Source organism: Dysidea avara, chromosome 14 (assembly GCF_963678975.1).
Source record: "Dysidea avara chromosome 14, odDysAvar1.4, whole genome shotgun sequence".
NCBI classification, from domain to species: Eukaryota; Metazoa; Porifera; class Demospongiae; order Dictyoceratida; family Dysideidae; genus Dysidea; species Dysidea avara.
The window spans coordinates 4826416-4847274 of NC_089285.1; the positions used below are offsets into that span (position 1 = coordinate 4826416).

The window sequence follows — 20859 nt, forward strand, 5'->3', positions numbered from 1 at the left end:
GAGCAGGTGAAACAGTTCATCCTTTGTAGGGTCTTCAAAGCCTCTCTCTAGGTATTCCATACGAATGCCAACAAGGTATGCTTTGATGGTTTTATATGATACCTGGCAAGCCATATAGCAGCAGAAATATCATACGGTGAGTGATGAGGCTGGGAAGGGTACAGTAGAGTATTGAGCACAGAATTGATGAAGTGCCTTGACTCCAGTGTGATATGTTCTCATGGTTGATGCAGCAGCCCCTAAGGTTTGATAATGGCTGAGGAGTCTCTTAAGAGCTGGTTCGGCCATGCACGGATGGTATCTGGGTTGTTGGCTGATTCCGGAGCAAGTCTGTGGAAATAATGTACCTGGAAACAGGAGAGAGCATTGGCAATACAATTGTTAGTGCCATCAATGTGGGTAACTATGATATGTATGTTGCACAGAAATAAAGCGTGTGGATAAGGGCCATGATTTGCAAGCATTCTGGAACCTTTTTTCCAAATGTCTACAACCACTTGGTTGTCACAGTGCACTAATACTTTATTTCGAGACCAATGGTGGCCCCAAGTGTTTACTGCTGATGCTATGGAAAATAGTTCCTTCCATGCAATGTCTCTGCCTATTTGATCAGGTTACTAGTGTGCTTGGATCTAATGTCCATACCAGTAAGACCCCCCCCAGTCAAGGTCAGAAGCATCCATATAGAGAGGCATTGATGGGGAGGTGGACCAGCTGCTCTCCAGGATGTATGATATTCCACTCCAGGTGGGGAGAAAGGCCAGCCACCAATTAAGATCTAAGTATGCATCTCTACTTAAGTGGACGTTGTGATGTATTCGTGACACTTTGCAGCTAAGGTCTATCAGTGGCAGAGGAAGATTCTACCAGCTGGGATTACTTTGCATGTGAAGGATAGCTTTCCTACTTTAAAGTAGTTGATATTTGGTGCATTTGTCCTTTCGCCTAAGCGACTGAATTGATAAGATGAGGTCTGCCTTTCTTTCAGGTGAGATACCGGCAGTCATCCCCTCAATATCTATGACGATCCACAGGAATGTGAGGGTCCATCAATTTTAGAGGTCTTAACAGGAGCGTTGATGGTTGTGCAGAGCAGAAGCATTGCTTGCAGGTTGTTTGAGCATTCTGTTGAGTCAGGTGAGCTGGTGGTAAAGAAATCGTCAAGGTAATGGAAAACATGGCGCATACCATGATTGTGTTGGAGGGACCAGTGAATAGCATCAGCTAGTTGGTTAAAGAGGAAGGGGGCAGATTGAAAGCCAAATGGGAGACAAGTATCTATGTAAAATTGGTCACACCATTTAATCCCAAGGAGTTTCCAGTCCTGTGGTCTTACTGGGATGAGGCGGAATGCATTCTTGAGATCAATCTTGGTCATTAAGTCACCTCTTCCTAATGTGGATACTATTGCAAATGCGTCGTCTACAGAGCAGTAAGATAACGTATAGTCACGCGAATTGATTGAATCATTGATGTTGGAGCCATAAGGAGTAGATAAGTGGTAAATTGCACACTAGTTCCCATCGTGCTTGGGGACCAAGCTCAGTCCTGAGCAATGGAGGTTGGGGAGTGGAGGGGTTCTGAAAGGACCCAAAATTCGACCTGCCTGACACTCTGCAGCAATGTTAGTATCTAGTATGTCTGGTTGCTGGGATGCAGAAGTGAGATTGGTGTTAAAATGTGTAAAGTGTGGTCTGGTGTAGCCGATGTCACAGCCATGTTGGAGATTGTATATAAAAGTTTACACATATGTTTGATCAGGATGAGATAAAAGTTCTCTATGGAGATCATGTATGTTGATTGGGGTTCTGGGTGTGTTGTGTAGCTTATGTATTACAATAAGATTCTGTAATCGCTGTGGTAAGTGCTCTGCAGGGATGCATGGTGACTGGGGGAGTAGTCAATGGTATGTGCACAGGCTGGGGAGCTTTAGTGCCCAATGAGTGTGTATTAGTTTGAGAATGCATGACCATGTAGGGGTTACGTCCCAAAGTGCAAGAATAAGGAGTGTGTACATGGTATAAGCCTTCCATGCATGAGTTGCATTCTAAAGTTTCAATGTAAGATGTGGTGTGGCCACTGTCTAAACTGTTGAGGTGTGTTGTAAAAGTGTCTGTGTACCCTATAACTTCAGTGCACAGGATGTGTTCCAAAGTTGTAGTGTATGTTGTGTATGCATGGCCAGGCATGGCCTCATTGTTTGTCTGGACAGGAGATGTGTGGGTGGCGGCCCTTGCAAGACAAGCAGATGTGCTGATAGGTGCATGCATTTCTTGAACACTGTTTGTTGTTATAGTCACTGCATATTGGAGGTCCGGGTTCTCTGTAATTAGGTGGTCTAGTGCGTTGTGAGCTATCACAAAATGGCGAGTTAGGACAGTTGTCTGGGAATGGTTCTTGGCACTACAATAGAGACATGGCCAACGTTGTGTGTTGCTATTAGTAGTGCTGGTAATAGTTTCATGCCATAGGTCTGGAAGGCATTGGTCATATTCACACTTCGTTAAAATCACGTGTTTGGGTTGTGGTGCACCGCAACTATTAATTATCCTTCGAGAAGAACAAAGAAGCGAATGAATGATGAAAGCAAACAACATGGTGCAGTGGACAGAACGTAATCGGAACAACAGATTCATGAATCCGCCATCATTACCTTGGTTGTCTGATATTTCTGGAACCATACACCTGGCACTACTGGGTATTACAGCAGACAGGCAGGCAGGCAGGCAGGCAGGCAGGCAAAATGTAGGTGAAATTTGAATTTTTTAAAACTCACTGTACATTGAAATATTCGACTTTTCGCTTCATTTGCCCAAGGTACAGCACTGTTATTTACCAACCCCTACTATACAGTGCTATTGTACTGTATGATATTTGCTTTTAGAGAGACACACACCCAAGATGTGGGGGAGTCTGAGGGCATAACCTTTTATTACGGAATGGCCAATATATTGCCAAAATGCATGTTACAGGTGCCCTTTATAAATGGACCCATAACTCCTTCATCCTAAGGGCTACGAAGTAGAAATAACCACCAATTTGTTGAGTCGTCTCAGGCGTTTCTAATAAAGTTTAACGCGAAGTGATAAGGATGAGTATGGAGAACTATCAACACTTATAAACACACAAAAAACGCATCAAAAACAATTGTACTTGTTTAAATATCGATAACTTTTGCTCTGAGCATCATGATGTGTTCTACTCAGAATAAAACTGTTCCTCTTGTGATAAGGATTCTAAAAATATACAGTATGATGCAACCCAGGGTTATAACAAGATGGCGGTGCCCATCTTTTACTGCTGTGGTGAAGAATAACAATGCGACTTTCTTCACTTCAAAGTGCGCAAGTTATGTGTTTTCCTGTAAGGCTTTTAGATGTTTGGGTAGAAGGGAAAGAGGGCTTTCATATGGTATATAGCATTCTGTGTTAATTAATGGGTGAGGTCCTCACATATCACGCAAAATCACACAAGCCATAAAAGATCATTTCCTGAGGTTTTTCTGCGGTTTTACAAAATAACTTCGGTAAGAAAGGGATAACCAATTAGACAATTTGTGTTTCACAATTCTGTAGGTTCTATATAACAAAATGTGTTCCATGTTTGCAAGTATAGGTAAAAAGCTAATGGTGTGTGTTTTCCAAAGCTTTACAGCAATAAAATTAGCATACAGGTTTTAGAAACAGTACTATCAGTCAGACCTTCATCTATATGAAATGACTTAATGGGAGTCACAATGAGAGTAAGGGGGGATGATGGTATAAAGATCTTTGTGTTCATAGCTGGTTTACACTCGTGGCATCTAAAGGAGCATGCCATGTACCCAGGATATTTTAGACTCTCTCAGATGCATTCTCAGGTACATGAGAATGACTTACAGTACCTGAGAATGATGAAAACAACTGTTGATAGAGCAATTGTACGTATAAGTATGAGCTTTTGTTCAACTACCACAAGAGAGGAGGGGTACGTAACCCCATTCCCCACCCCTGGATATCTCTCCACTTTTTGGTTGTATATGTAATCTGCAGTGATCATGGTTAGCTAAAAAGTATATAAAATTGAGTGGCAAATAAAGAATGTAGATGAAGAATGTATTTGCGTGGGTGGTTGAATTTATATGAATTTGCTGCTGGTAAAAATTAACATAACTGTGAAATGGAATATGCTATGAACTTGCAACAAGTATCAACTTAGTTCAACTTAGCTACATCAGTGACATACTTGTATAGCTTGTCCCATTCTTCATCTTCATCATTGCAAAATTCTTGCAGTGTTGCAATGCTGGCAGTAACTAAATCAGCTGCTTTTGCCATATTCATTTTTGTACTTTGCAGTTGGTCTGACAAGCCTTTTGTAATAGACAGTACACGCCAAAATAGAAATAATGCTGTCAGATATTTAAATGATTGCACCTGCAGTAAAATACCTGTTGCCTCAGTTGCTTTTTTCCTATCATTTCCATCTGCAATAACTTGCAAGGTTGCCAAAATTGCACCATATGTGGTGTATACAGCATCTACAGCAAAAAATCTGCATGCCCACCGAGTGTCTGAGAGGTGTTGAAGCTGACGTACTGGTTTATTGGGGCAGAGCATGGACTGTTGTTCAACATATATTGCATGTGCCTTAGTTGTGGAAATAAACACATAAAGGGTCTCCATAAGTGCAAAAACTCTGATGCCTCACGTACATTTCTTGTGGAGTCTACCAAAACTAAGTTCAGGCAGTGGGCATAGCAGTGCACATATATGGCCATAGGTACAACTTCCTTAATCCGCATTTGCACGCCTGAGCAATTCCCACTTATTACTGATGCTCCATCATATCCTTGAGACACAATAGTACTTGGATTAAACTTGTGGTAATGTAAGGTCTTAAGAATATGTGAAGCCAACCCTTCTGCATCAAGGGATTTTACCTCTACATACGTCAGGAAACGCTCATTCTGTGCTGCAGAATCATCTACATATAGCAAGCTGTTCTTTTTTACTACAGTCCTTACTTTCATCTGCTAGTATGGAAAAAAAACCCAGCTTTATTGACTGCAGCACAGATTTCATCTTGCACCATACCAACCATAGTCCGTAACATATCGTTCTGAATACCAGGGGATGTATAAGTGGCATTCCTGGGTCCTTGGCTAATCCTCTCTTGTACTATAGGATCATGTTTAGCAACTAAAGTCAACAATTCTAAAAAGTTGCCTCTATTTTGGGATTCAATAGACTCTCTGTGTCCTCGGAGAGCTATTTCTTGTCTGCTGCACAAAAGTAAAACTTCTGCAACAGACTTTACATAATGCCGGTTTTTGAAATTGCAGCTTCTATTGTGCTTCCCATTTGATCTGGCAATAAAGTACCACGCTTTGCATTGATCTTGTATTGCTCCCATGCTACTACAACCTGCTTGTGGTTGTAGCAATTGGAATGGACATGGAGTGCACCAGTCTTGCCAGTTGCATGCTTCCAACTCCTAAATCCTACTGTAGTAAAGACTGGCTCAGGTCTACTACTAAACGTACTACCCTGTGACCCAAACAAATGACAAGGATAACAAAAACATGCATCACGTTCAACTGAATATTCAAGCCAATCATAATTCTTGTACCATGCAGGGTTGAAACATCTAGATGTTTTGGAAAACAATGTTGTTGGAAATGTGATGTTTTTTGGCATACTGGGGCACAGAGTGGATTGTGGGCAATGTCACTGGGTGGCTGCTGTGCAATACAAGATGTAGATCTAGAATCAGTTGTAAGACTATGAGCAATGTTAGTAAGGCTTGGGGAAATTGGTGACCTAGGCAAACAAGCTTGTTGTGTTTTTGCTAGACTTTTTCCAACTCCATATGTATTATTACAATTTGACAATTCATCCGAGCTACTGTCAGTTAGAATGGGGCTAATACTGTGACTGCTGTCAGCCTCAAGACTAAGTGATTGGGATTGCTGGCCTGGATAACTACTACTGCTGCTTATAGCAGGTACAGATTCACTGTCACTAATGTCACCATCACGTACCTCGGATAGTTCATCTTGATGCAAATGGCTAGTCCCAGGGGAAACTTCAAGCTCACTATCTCCTTGACTATCACTGACTAGTTAATTCGACTGACTGGGCTGAGATGATACCAGTGGTGACAACTGGCCTTGACTTGACTGCTCAGCTTGGTCCGTTCTGGGCTGCTTATTCGCAAATTTAACGAAATGGAACAGCGTTAACTGCGAAGGATCCATCCTAATGTTACAAAACACGTGAAAACACTTGAAACACGTGCATGCACGTGGCAGACTAAAAGGGAAAACCCAAGGGAAATCTTTCGTTGTGGGTGCAGTCTACAACGCTACTCGCCAAGCTACTCGCGCATTTTGCTTGGCTATGTAGAAGATCTGCAATGGCAACAACTGTCATGGTGGCATGATTCATGGTTACAGCCGGGTTGGTGGTGAGGGGTACTATAATTTTGTTAAATGCATTACTTTTACGCGTGGCTGGGTGACTGGCATTTTCTGATGCCTGGGCAAAGTGAGGTGATGCCTGGGCAAATGCCCGGGTGTAGCTACGCCACTGCTGTAGACACCACAAAATTATTTCAGGAAGCGCTTATGCTGCTGAAAGAGCGAGGTGCTTATAATTTCAAGTGTTGTATGTGAAACATTAAGGCTGCTGAGTTGTCACTTTAACTTTTGGACTGCAATTGATGAAGAGACTTTAGAGTTTAGACGGACTGATACTCGACGGCTTGTTCCTCTGAACACACTGACTCAGCCACTCAGTGCTGGACGGCGAGATCAGCAGCGAGTGATTCATGTGATTGGATAGTACTCGAGTGGAAATTGTATTACTTCATCCTGTTAGTTGAGACTAAACTCCAGACAACTGAAAGGGCCTGTTTGTTTGAACAACTTCCAGCCGGGGTGAATAGAACGCGGACCATTGTACTGAGACACGGGTCATAGATCTGAGCGCTACTGCTACTGACTATGATCAAAGGTAAGCTATGCATGCTACTACGGGCCTAGCACAGTACTTACTTTAATAAGCTGTAACTAGCTAGCTGTGCTACAACAAAAAACTAAACAAACTAGTATTTTAGAAATTGTTAATTTAAAAATGAAGTAGGGATCTATGCAATAAAAAGTAGTGAAACAAGAGATGAATGATGGTATTACAGCATAGCTCGATGCGAAAGTCCCTACTTTGGCACATTAGCTATAATTTTGCTCAATGCCAAAGTAGGGACTTTCCCATTGAGTTATGATGTAATACCATCATTCATCTCTTGTTTCACTACTTTTTATTGCATAGATCCCTACTTCACTTTTAAATTAACAATATTTATAATACTAGTTGATGTTAGGGGAGAGCCACGTTTCTGTACCAAAAATAACATCAGGTTGATGTTTGTGAATTAGGTTGGAGGGCTCTGCTCTTTTAGCTAGTACACTGTGAAAATTAATCACAAATAATTTTAAAGGGGTTGGCTTATTATTTATCAGTGCATGAGAGGGATCTAGTCCCTCCTCTGCACTATTCTCCTGTTTTTTCTTCTGTAGCGATTTCCGCCCTTGTTCATCTCTTTGAGCTTGAGGCACAGTTGTTGGTTGGTTTCTCTCTCAGCGGGAGCCTGGAGTGATGTAAACTTTGGTGAATAGGCTAGATGGATCAGCCTTTTGGAGGTTTGTACAATTTCACAGAATAAAAATCTTGGACTATAAAGTGTCTACAGTTACCTTGGTTTATCGGATTTTTTTCTAATCTAATGGCCTTGGTCAGACTAGCTTTTTCCCTGAGAATCTTAAAAATATCAGTAACATGCTTAATATCATCTGTCTTACGAGCTTCTACTTGGATTCAACAAAGTTATGAACAATCAGGTTAAGTTGTCTTCTTTGCCTCTCTCTTTCCTCATTGAATTCTGTGGTAACTGTGCTTGCTATAAGAACAGGTGGTTTAGGGGCACTGTCAATATGTGTAATAAACATTTCACAGCATTTAGATAATTGAAGGATCAGTTCTTCCTTAATCTCAAACAGTATTGTTTCAACCACTGCTATCAGGTACACTGTCCTTCAGAATTTGCGGTGCTGCTTTGGTCTTGTTTTCATCGAAAAACTCAAGGGCCTCATCAAGGTTTGATGCACAAATGGTGCAGAAATACACAAGATTGATGCTAGATTTATATAGAACTAGCACTGGTACCTGCCCTATGTGTAGGAGCATCTCCACCTAAACATTTTAATGCCAGGAAGAGGGACCAAGCATTAAACACCATCACTGCTCATGTAGCTATGTAGGGTACATGGTGATGTCACATTTTTAAAGATCATGAGGTTTTCTTATGTCATTAATGATGCAAAACACTAAAGTTTATTGTTTGTGGTTTTGACAGGAATGTAGTTTAATTATTCAATGCGTCTTCCCTACCAGTGACTTCAACATGCTGTATAGAACAAACGAAACCTTTGCTGCTTTACATGACAACTAATGCAACAATAATTAATATATTGGGAACCAAACATAAATATTAGTGTCCTATATTTGCTGTGTAACATGCATGTCGATAGTGCTTTAAAGTACATGATCCTTATGCAGTACATAATAATTTATAGTGAAATAATGAGCATGCAAGACTAATTAGTTAAACTGTATGCGAGCTAAGGCAATTGTATATACAGTATACCCTACATTACATACAGGCGGTGTACACATGGTACAGTTTCAGTTTCTACATTATGATGTTTACCTTACCGACTGTCACAAAGAGAAATGAACTTGGGCATAATTTAAAGCCAACACAATTTGCAAATATAGTTACTGCATGGCAAGCGAAGATTCAGAACTTGTCCTATGCTATGCACTTTCAGTTCTGATGTTGCAGTGACACATATACTTCTTGCCATACAAAAACCCAGTTTTGAAACACCTGCAGTGTAACTGACCATTAAGGTAATGTACGAATCTTTATAGTGAAAGCATGTAAACAGGATTATAGTATGTCAGTGCACACCTATGTGCTTAAAACAAAGGTGTAGATATTCTGGATACTGGTGAAAGAAACTTTTACCTACTCTAATACAACACACTGGACCAACACATAGATGGACAAATATGTTGGCAATTTGCCTGCCCTATCCCAAAAGTGCTATAAGAGTCCCTATGATGTGAGGCAGTTAAGTGTCAGTGCTGAAAAACTGAGCATAAGAGTTTGTAGATGAAGACTTGCATGGAACAGATAGAACAAAAGGTGCATCAAAAAGGTCCCAAATGTGAAAAATGTTTACCTAGGTGGGGATTGAACCCTGGCTGGTTATAATAACTTGGGGTTAAGGGAGGTGCACAAATCGCCACAGTTGTTTATCTTTCACAGGAATGTAGCTCAACTTTTCAGTGATCCTTCCCTACACCAGTGCCTTCATCGCCTTATAAAGAGCAAACAAAAGCACTTATTGATTTGCTACAACAACACTCGAGTAGCCAAATGATTGGCGTTTAATTTTGCTAAAGTTCCGCGTCGATACATGCTTTGCATGCCAAGATACGATGAGCTAAAAGTCGTGTTTTAAAAAGGTGTGCACATAAAGGTACAGAGCAAAAAGAAAGGAAGAAAGGAAAAGAAACAAAATGCCGACACGTGGATTCGAACCCACGACCTCTTACATGCTAGTCAGGCGTTCTACCACTTGAACAGTATGTACTGTGGTTTTCAAAGGAATGTTGCTCAAGTTTTCTCTACACCTTGGCCTTCTACGTGCAGTAGAGAACGAATGGAAGCACGCGTGAACTTGCAGTAACAAACTTGAAGTAGGCGGATGATGAGCACTTCGTGTTGTGTACATGATGTGTTGATATAGACAGTCTCAGGGGAGTAATCGGCGTGACGGACAGACGGACAGCTTTTCAGCTTTATATATATAGATATTGCATTTTTCATCCTTCAAATTGGAGCACTTACTGTGCACCCATGAATGACACCACTAACACTGAATGCTACATTCCTCATCATCCTTAATTACAGATTTACACTCAACACATGTGTCACTTCCCTTTCTTTGACCAGTTTGCTTCCGGTGAGATTGAGCTAACCAGTTTTTTTTGCTTGAGAGGTCCAGTAGATATCTTATTCCCAAATAGTGCATATCAACTGTTTCAACAAACACAAGGACAACAGCAATTCTGCAAAATTGTAGGTCAAACCTTTGAAGGTATTGTTAGTAGATCTGAATGCCACGGTACAACAGCTGGAATGTTTGTTGGGTAAATCGTCAAATTTCGCTACTATCTGGATCACATGTTATTTTTTGTCTATGTGATTTTTTTTAAATTTGCAGAAACGATCAGTGAATAAGCTATAGCACTAGTTCTCACCTTTAGCCCATGCTTGTGCTCTCAAGTTTAAAGATCAAAGAGTTATTGTTTGTTGTGTATATATAGACCACCATCATCAGACATCACCTACACTCAAGCTTTAATCTCAATACTTGAAGATATTGCACAACTCCTCCCATATGGATAGGTGGGGACATAAACCTTCCTAATATCAACTGGAATAACAGTACAGTTGTAAATAACAGTTACCCACTTGCAATTTGTAACAGTATCCTATACTTTATAGCATATAATGGTTTCTCACAAACTGTTTTAATTCCCAACAAGAAACCCAAATTGTATAAGACATCTTCCTCACCAACAGACCATCTACAATTACATCATGTGAAGTTATACCAGGTATCAGTGATCATGAAATTGTCTCGATTTCTACTTCAGTTGTCATATCTCACAACAAAAACACAGAAAATAACATTCCTATGGCACAAAGCTAACTTTGACTCAATAAGACACCGCATAACTGAGTTTGCCAATACATTTTTAAAAGTTTATCATCACAGCAATCCAATCAATGTATTATGGAATGACTACAAAGCACTGTGTAAAGATTGTATGGCAATGCAATGATACCACAAATGGAATCTGTCAAACAGCAACTACCTTGGATTACTAGAAATATTAAGAGACTGTCAAGAAAAAAGCAAAGAAAATATAACTTAGCCCGTAGGACAAACACAGATGATCATTGGAAAGCCTGTTACAACCTAAAGAAAGAAGTCCAAAGATTATGTCATTCCTCACACAACAACTATGTTTCATCCCTCTTAGACTCTCATAGTAAATGTACTAAGAAATTCTGGCGATACATCAAAAGTATGTGTAAAGATCAGGTCTCTATCAGTACCTTGCAGGTAAGTGGAGAATCCCATTCTGACAGCTGCTCCAAAGCCAACATTCTCAGTGACCACTTTTCCTCTGTTTTACTGAAAATGACCAATCTCCTCTTCCTGACATAAACAACGAGCCAGTTCCTAACATCTCACAAATATCAGTTGAAGTAGATGGAGTGCGCAACCTCTTAGTCAACTTAAACCCTCACAAAGCAGCAGGTCCTGACAGCATACCAACACGATTGTTTAAAGAAACTACACAGCAAATGGCCCCGCTACTTACATTTATCTTTCAAGCATTACTTGATCAGGGTAAATTACCTTCTGATTGGAAATCAGCTAATGTCACACCTATACACAAAAAAGGAAAAAGAACAGACCCTCAAACTACTGACCAATTTCCCTGACTAGTGTCTACTGCAAGACTCTTGAACAGGTAGTATACTCGTCAATATTCTCACATCTAGAAAACCAACAAATATTAATTGATAACCAACATGGGTTTCGTACACAACAATCATGTGAAACACAACTTATTAGTGGTATCTCTGACTTCCAACAATACTTCAACAATAAAACACACATTGATACTCGCTTTCTCAATTTTGCTAAAGTGTTTGACAAAGTTTCTCATACTAAGCTCTGTCACAAGCTATCTTATTACGGAATTAATGATCAACTTTTATATGGATCAAAAACTACCTATCTGATCGATCTCAATCTGTATGGATTATCTAGTAAACCAATTTCAGTTGTTTCAGGTGTGCCGCAAGGGACTGTACTAGCTCCACTACTATTTTACTTTACATTAATGACATAATACTTCTGTTAACAGTACAATCAGACTGTATGCGGACAACGTTTTAATATATGTTATTGACTCTGAAAATGACTGCCACATGCTACAAAATGACCTTAATAAACTGGAACACTGGGCAGACTTATAGTCAATAAAATTTAATCCTACTAAATGTGTACACTTAGGCATAACTAACAAGAAAACTTTCCTCAAATATAGCTACAGTATCTATAGCCAACAGTTAAAACAAGTCACTTCAGGCAAATACCTAGAAATCATTATTGACAGCCATCTCACTTGGAAGGACCACATTAAACAAAATTAGCTCCAAAGCCAACTCAGCCAAAACATTCCTAAAACAGAATATATACCAGTGCCCCACAACAATCAAGTCTAACTGTTATAAATCCATTACCAGACTAATTTTTGAATATGCCACACCAGTTTGGTGTCCTTTTTGACAAGCTCAGATATATCAAATGGAGAGGATACAGTGCAATATGGCACGGTTTGTGATGAATGACTACTCCCGATATAGTAGTGTTACAAGTATGTTAAATCATTTATCCTCACCCACAGTAGCAAATAGGTGAACTTACTTAAAACTATTTTACGAAATTGAAAAGACTCCTGTCAAAACCACCATAAACTTGACACCATTGGCTTCAGTCACACGGGGTCACCCCTACCGCTATACCATCCTTCCCATCAGAACTGAGAGACCTTTGCGCATTCCTATCTACCTTCAACCACCAAGATGTGGAATGATCTCCCTGAGTCACTGGTGATGATTAACAACTTAGATGAGCTTAAAGAAAACTAGCACACTATCTGTTATAGCACTCATTTGTACCATTATCTGTGTTGTATACTCTGTATGAGGTTTACACAGTAATAATAATAATAGTTTTCGAATATGGATACGTCCCCATCATGAAGCTACCACTCTGCACGGAGTAACCACTCTACAAACAAGCTTATCTATGTAGGCTTTTAGTGAACTCCGTACTTTTTCCATAAACGATTCAATAGCACTGATTAAAACATTAAACTTGCATAATGAAAATTCTTTGTGATTATCTCTAGGATATATCCGTTCATCGTAACCAAATATAACCGGAACGTACCTGCTGACTCACACTTGAAAATTTTAATATATATATATATATATATATATATATATATGTAACACTTTCACACCTCAGATCAAAGGAACCGCCCAGGCTACATTTCGTATGTAGCCAAGCTGGCCGGGCTACAACTGGGCACTGATTGTATAGACGTAGATGCTGAAATCGATTGTGGGGATCGAATAATACTCACGTGATTAGGATTCACAACTTGGATTTCGCCATGAAAACCACACAGACGGAGAGCGTTTTGTTATCCTCGCCATCCTACGAGTTGAAAAACGTTGGGCTAAGGTGAAAACTAGTGCTACAGCTTATTCATTCAATCGTTTCCACACGTTTTCAAATACAGACACACCCCCATCACGAAGCTACTGCTCTGCACGGAGTAACCACTCTACAAGCAAGCTTACCTGTCTAGGCCTTTAGTGGACTGTGTAGTTTTCCCATAAACGATTCAATAGCACTGACTAAAACATTAAACTCGCGTAATGGAAATTCTTCTTGATATCTCTAGGATATGTCCGTTTATCATAACCAAACATACTAGCTACTGACCCATAATCGAAAATTTTAGGTATGCATATATAATACATCCAGTGGCTGCACTTGTATTAGCTTGGGTGATTGATTACCCTGTACAGGCTATCAGCGTAATAAGTGTTACATATTAGTTGTAACAGGGCTTTGCCTGATATGTATGCCCTCGGGCATACATATCAGGCAATGCCCTCGCACCCGTGTTACAACTATTACACATATATATATAGTACATCCAGTGACTGCATTCGTATTGGCTTGGGTGATTGATCGTTCTGTACAGCCTGATAAGTGTTACATATTAGCTGTAACACAGGGCATTCGGGCTTTGCTTGATATGTGAGTAAACCCATAAACAAAATCAAAAAATGTGGCTAGAATTTTGATGCGATTTGCTGTTGTTCATCACTTCATAGCAACTAAGCCACTGTAGTTACAGTGTTCATTTAACCTTCTTCAAGTAGCCCGGTGAACACACTTTTAAGTGTTAAACCGCTAAGTTACCTCACCTAGTGTCACCATGCATGTCCATATTTGTGTAAACATGTATTTTCCAAAAGTTTTCTGTGGGGTGTAAGGGTCAATGCCATACATACATTGGATCCCAGTTGCTTCTATAGTAATTACTGTCATTAGTTTACAGTATTTTAAAGGTATTTTATATCTATGCGAACTTTGAAGATCAAGTCTTACAAATACACATGCTATTTTTTTAAAAATTATTTATTAAGGCTTTACAGCACAAGTGCTGAAGGTCTGTAGGCCACCTGGTCCTACAGGCTGTTTAAAGTTGTTACAGAAAGTGTGTTTGAAAAGGTGGAGAAAGGAAAAAAATCCATGACTGGACCTAGGCAGCCTCGAACCTGCAGTCATCCGATTAATGCTCGAAAAAATTTGCCTCCTGCATGTGTATATGCATGAATACAAGATTTGTTTTTAGGTGTAAAATACTTTCTTAAAATGCGGTAACATTTATTTTCATTCATTGAGTTTACAAGTAATGTACATGTGTCATGGTACCCTTCTCTCATGCATGGGACCGACCATGATAAAATGTTCATTATTAGAGAATCTGTAGAAATTATCCAAATGCATGTGTCACCATTAAAATAGGACTGTGAACAAGTATTCTCCCAGGTGTCTACTGTTCAGGTGTCCTTTTTGAGGAGTTCCATGCACTGCACCATGCAGTAACTTAAACATTGTAGTGTGGAGTGGGCTTGTGTAAGTGCACTGTGATGGGGTTTGACTTAGTAAAGAAGGTAACATGTTCTGGGCACATGGTGGTTTTATTTTAAAGTCCACCTTTTTAGTCAGGACCATTTTGGATCCATTAGACAGGATGGCTGCATTGGATCTATAACATTAATGTCCAACTAGAGAAATAAGAATCAACAGTAGTGGTCTTTCAATACAAGTGGTCACTAATACAGGTTGTACTGTACTTGTATACCTCTATTATGTAAGACAAACTTGGAGTGGTTTATTAGAGGTGTATACTCCCAGTGTTAGGCCGTTACTTTTAAAAAGTAATATATTACTTATTACTCATTACTACTAAGCAGTGTTGGGAGTAACGCGTTACATAATATTACTTTTGTGGTAACTAAGTAATATAACTCAAGTTACTTTTCTTACAAATGTAACACGTTACCTAAGTTAGGTGCACTGATGCCTTGTTCATTCTAGCTTAAAACGTGGTTGTACAGATGATCATGAATACCACAAGTAAAAGCTACTAATTGCAAGGTTATAAATACATTTTACTACTGCAGCACAGGTGACTGATACAAGTAGGCTGGCACAACATAGTAAACTGTTAACCTCAGAGATTAACTTGGGCATGCCTTTGTGGTCAGTACAAATCAAAAACACAACTTAATTACATGTCAATACCATCATGTCTGGCCTCCCTCCTAGCCCAATGCTAACACTATAAACTTTGAAAGGACACTATTTCCAGACAAATTCAATTATGGCCTGACACCTCGTGTAATTGACCGGAAATTGTCCGGTGTCAGGACGCTATTTCGCACACTGATATACATGGTAGCATATATGAATGCAGCTACTGATAGTTCATTGTGGATTGTATTTTCACAGTTGCTGTGTTAACCATGAAATCCATAAAAATTACGTACTGTGAAAATATCCTCATGCAATATGCACAGCTATAATATTACTAGTGTATTAAAATAAAGTAGAGATCCAAGCAATGAAAAGTAGTGATACAAGAGATGAATGATGGTATTACAGCATAGCATAGCTCGGTGGGAAAATCCCTACATTGGTATGTAATCAAATGATAGTATAGGAGCTACAGCATCTACACTAGCTATTAACACTCCAAACTCTGACATGATGGCCGTCATGATGAGGGCATATAGGTTGGCTCCCCTTGAACGGATGAGCACCCAAACATCTTCAGGAATGGAATGAGGTTGTCCCTAGCGATTGCTTGTAGTAGCACATTTTTGTGTATTGTGGAATTGTGGTGATTTCTAAATGTGACCTGATTTACGAAAAAGTACCTTTTCCACACAGTTTGCATGCTGGTAATCAAATATTATAACACTTAACTTCTTGTACTGATTAAGCTGCTACCAAAATGTAGCCAAGTACTGTAGTTTTACTCATGGAAAATTTCAGACACTTTTATGTAATTATGGAGCTTCAAAGTTAAAAAAAAATGATCAAATTTTGTGTGTGAGAAAGGTACCTTTTTGCAAATCCAGTCATAAAATACTTCTTTGTTAAAGTCTGGCTACAAAAGACAAGAAAACAAACAAAATCTCAAGTACAGTTTGTCCAGTCCAGTAATCCAAGTCCAGTAGTCCAGTCCAATGAATGGATATACCCAAGAATTTTAGTAACAGCATTACAATTAATATTGATACTGTACTACCGTATATATATATAATGGAAAAATTAAAAACGTTAAATTTTCAAAAAAAATGATGCTTGACAGCAAGTTTGATAAAATGTTTTCAAAACAGTGTCTTCATCACTGCGCTGCGCCTTAGATAATTAGCTAGTAGGATTTGCGAGCCATACAAAAACCTTTATATCATCGCATTTAATGCCTGTTATGACTACACTAATTAACTAATGCTTTACCTGTCCAATGAGTGAGAATGATAATGGATAGCTGTGGTATAGCATATTCAATGTAGTCTGTTGTTCAAGATTTGTCACCATGTCTACAAAGAGATATACATACAGTATAATAGTAGGGATCATGAAAGTTTGCATCTTTTCACAAAGACCATCGATGAAAAACCAGCCTCACAATATCTTCAATGGCTGTAATGGTTTGGCATAGTCATGCCCAGAAGTGCTTTTAGTATAACCTGAAATGCTTTCAATAAGTTGCTACTTTTAGAATAATTATTTAGTGGATTTTTAAAATTGTGACCCACTGAGCACAAACCGGCTGTTTCCGCACATTCCTTAAATTCAATTTTATTGCTTCTCTGCTACCTATAGTAACAAAGAGGTGGACAGCCAAAGTTTCAGTTTTTTGCGATGAATAGTCTTGGAGTTATGGCAATAGACAGTTGGAACAGAAATAAACTTGATTTGTACAGCAACAATACGGCAAATGAATTACAGGCGTTTACTTAATAGACCATAACACACACCTGAAATAAGCTACAAAGATGGGAATTAGCTCAGTCTGTTCACCATGAACTGGCACATCAATCAAGGTATAGTGTTTTCTTTATACATCTCCGTGTGGACAAAGAAGAAGGCCATTTCAACAATTAAATGATGACGATAAACTTTATTTCTACTGCGTTGTAAATATGCTCCTTCTTGTTTTAACGTTGTGTTTGATGTTATCTCGTATCATATTTCTATGATGGTTTTTAGATACAGAATTTTTGGTACCACCCATCGCTTTAGGGGGAACTTTACTAAACAGTACTATCATCCTGGTTTACTCAGTAAATTTTCTCTATATCAGTACCTTCACACAGCAAAAATAGTGTTCCATTACTACATATTCTAATCCCGTCTTTATTCAGTATTGGAACAACTATTTTTAAAAACTCCTTGTAATGAGACAAAACGAACCTCAAATCTATAAATGACTCTAATGTTATTCACTATTCGGGTCTGTGTTTGTTTGAGCCAAGGTAGAATATTTGAACTATTAGTTCCAACACCTAAACATAGACGGAATAAATACAGTCAGTATTTGTGTATGAATTATGCTGTGTCAATTGCTGTAAAAGTAGGAATCAATTTACAGCAACAATAGAAGATGGGTTTTGGATGTCAAGTAACTATGTGCTAAACATTCAGCTTTAAAATGTATGTACAAAGATGTAATGTATAAGACCACTACAGTGGAACTCCTCTAAGACGGACACCATTGGGGAATGAAATATGTCCTTTATATGGAGGTGTCCTTATCTAAGGGGGTTTCTAAAATTTAGTTTTAATGCATGAGACTAGACCAAGTGGTGGAGCAAGATGGTTTAGTACCATGTGACCCAGGTATGATCAGTTTTATAGCAACAGAAGTGATGTTATCGGGGATTGCGCATCCGTGGTCATTTGAAAGTTTAGGGAAATCAAAAATAGCCAATGAAATTTGTTTGAGGCACGAGATCAACTGGATCTTGGCGCAAGTCTTGGTGTGGCAGAATGTCCGCGGAAAATACTGGCGGTAATCTCGGTGGTAATAGTACGCCTACAGTCACAACAGTTGTGAATGTGGTGGGAGCAAGGAACACCACAGTGACGTCCAGTGAGCATGGCAAAACTGTGACAGTGCCGGTGTCCAATAATGCACCTGTTGTTCCCCCAAGAAACCCACCACCTACTCAGAATTCTTTGCCAATGTTGTTACAGCTACTCAGTCAAGCGTCAAGTAATACTCCTCCAGTCACAGCTGTTACTAGTCGCAGTCCTCTTGTGCCAGTGAATACACCAGTAAAACCCACGTTGAGTTTTAATGTTAAAATATTCAACCCACTAAAGAAAACGGACTTTGAGACTTGTGTTCTTAGAGGAGTGACTAAAGAAGCCATTTTAACACCAACTTTGATGCGAACGGAGTTGAGAAAGCAGTTTGGAGCAAGTTTAATTTCAGCTGACCCGGATTGTTCAATAGGGTACCTAAAAGGTGGTAGCAAACTGACCATATGTTCCTCAGCTGACATCGATGAGGTATGGAAATGTGGTATGAACGGAGAGAGTGTCACCTTGTGGTGTTATGCACCAAAGCAAAATGAACATAGCAGTGACAGTGATGATCCTTTGCCACAGAAAAAGAAGCGTAAGAAATTAAGTGCACTTGAAGAAAAGAACAAGAGAGTGGAATCTGTAATCTCACAGTTACGGGAAAAGCATGGAACTAGATTTACTAACATTCAGTACAGACTCTGGGGGGAAATGGTTGATGTTGGTACTCACAAGTAAGTGTGCATGTGGTAGCTAGTATAATGTGGTGTGTTATGTATCGTTGTACATTATTACAGGTCTTTGGATGATCCACCCGGCATTCCAGCATTCTGTGGTCGTCAGAAGTCGTCAAACAGTAATAGTACTGTACATGTCCTGACAAATGCCGTGTCAGAAATGGCAAAGAATATCACTTCAATTAGTGCTGCTCCTAACAAGCCTGATTTATGCACATCAACATCAATCTCACCAAGGAAAGTGGCTAACTTGAGGGCCAGTTACCTACAACAGTTACGAGATCTGTATCAGCTATTTGATTGTGGTGCTATCACACAATCCGAATTTATTGAACAGAAGAAACCTATATTGGACCAACTTACAAAGCTGAAACCTTAACTTTATGTTCAAGACTTCACCCGTAATTCATGATTTTAATATGAATGTGTGTATGCGTATGTATGCACATGTCACTGTAGCTTTTGTATCTTCTAATCAGTAAAGTTGAAATACATGTCAATGAAAAATTGAAGTTATCAGTTGTGCATGATATTCTTAGACATATCCAGAAAACTTTATATATTGTCTACAGTTATCCACTGTAACTGACTGAAATTCCATCAGTAATATGCTTGCTATTGACAGTGATGTATTCAGCAATAAGTTATTTGCTTGCAGAAACTGTTTAACTTCTCCAAAAACACACTCTATTGGGTTTAAGTCTGGTGAATAAGGTGGTAAGAATCTGACCAAGGCTGCAACACCACAAATGGCATTCACGGCAGCATCGGTATGGTGAATGGAAGCGTTGTCCAAAACGACTATGGAATTATGATTAATTCCATCAAATGGCATCAAAAGAGGCAGCAGCTGGGTATACAAAAAGTCCAAAAAGGTATCTCCATTGACAGTATTTTCTGTAATGTATACATCCTGCACACCATCCATTGATAGTATGCCTATAGCAGAGTAACGTACTCCCCTGAGCTGCAGCTGGTGGTCCTGAGGAGCAAGACCTCGAATGCCATACCCATATTGACGCAGTGCATTTCTCCTATCACAGCCTGTTTCGTCTGTCCATAAAATCATTGCTGGATCAAATGCAGACATTTCAGCAATGAACTGTGCCCTCAGTAACTCTGATCTTTGTAAAGCTATGTGTGTAATCTTCTGTCGACTGAGCCCAATTTTATTCACTGCACGACATATGGTAGATACATCAACGTGACATCCTGCCTTCTGAAGTTCTGCTTGTAGTTCTCTCAGAAATATTCCTGGATTAGACAATATGAGGTCAATTAAAAGGTATTTATCGCTTTCGCTCAGTTTAGAACAGCAACCATTTCGTCGTACTGTTTTTTCCACCTGACCCGTAGCGTTAAACCTCTCAGCATACCTCAACACAGTTCTTTCGCTAACAAAAAGTGTTTTGGCCACATCTTCAGCTGGTTTCTTAAACGAACATGATGCCAGACAATGCGCCACCGTAAATCATTTGAATAAGACCAGGGCATTGCTACTTCAATGTGATTGGTTATTAATCACGTGTGACCATGGCCCCAAAACGCTTAAATGACCACGGATGCGCAATCCACGATATTGAGCATGTGTTTCCCATGGTGTGTGGCCTCTACTGCCTTATCCAGACAATTAGGCACCACAAAAATTTTATACATGCTCCCATAAAGACTTGGTTGTCTATACAGATTATGTAGTTTATCCTGTAATACAGTTTAGTACACCAGTGACTATTTTCAGAA

The 20859-nt window shown here is 39.4% G+C and overlaps 1 protein-coding gene across 1 annotated transcript; it reads left to right on the top strand.

Moving 5' to 3' along the window:
- The first annotated feature begins 18232 nt into the window (after positions 1-18232).
- On the top strand, positions 18233-19498 carry LOC136243974 (uncharacterized). The gene is made up of 2 exons (XM_066035510.1): positions 18233-19116; positions 19180-19498. Exons 1-2 carry the CDS (start codon positions 18344-18346, stop codon positions 19496-19498), a joined length of 1092 nt encoding a protein of 363 aa, XP_065891582.1. The 5' UTR covers positions 18233-18343.
- The last annotated feature ends 1361 nt before the right edge of the window (positions 19499-20859 follow it).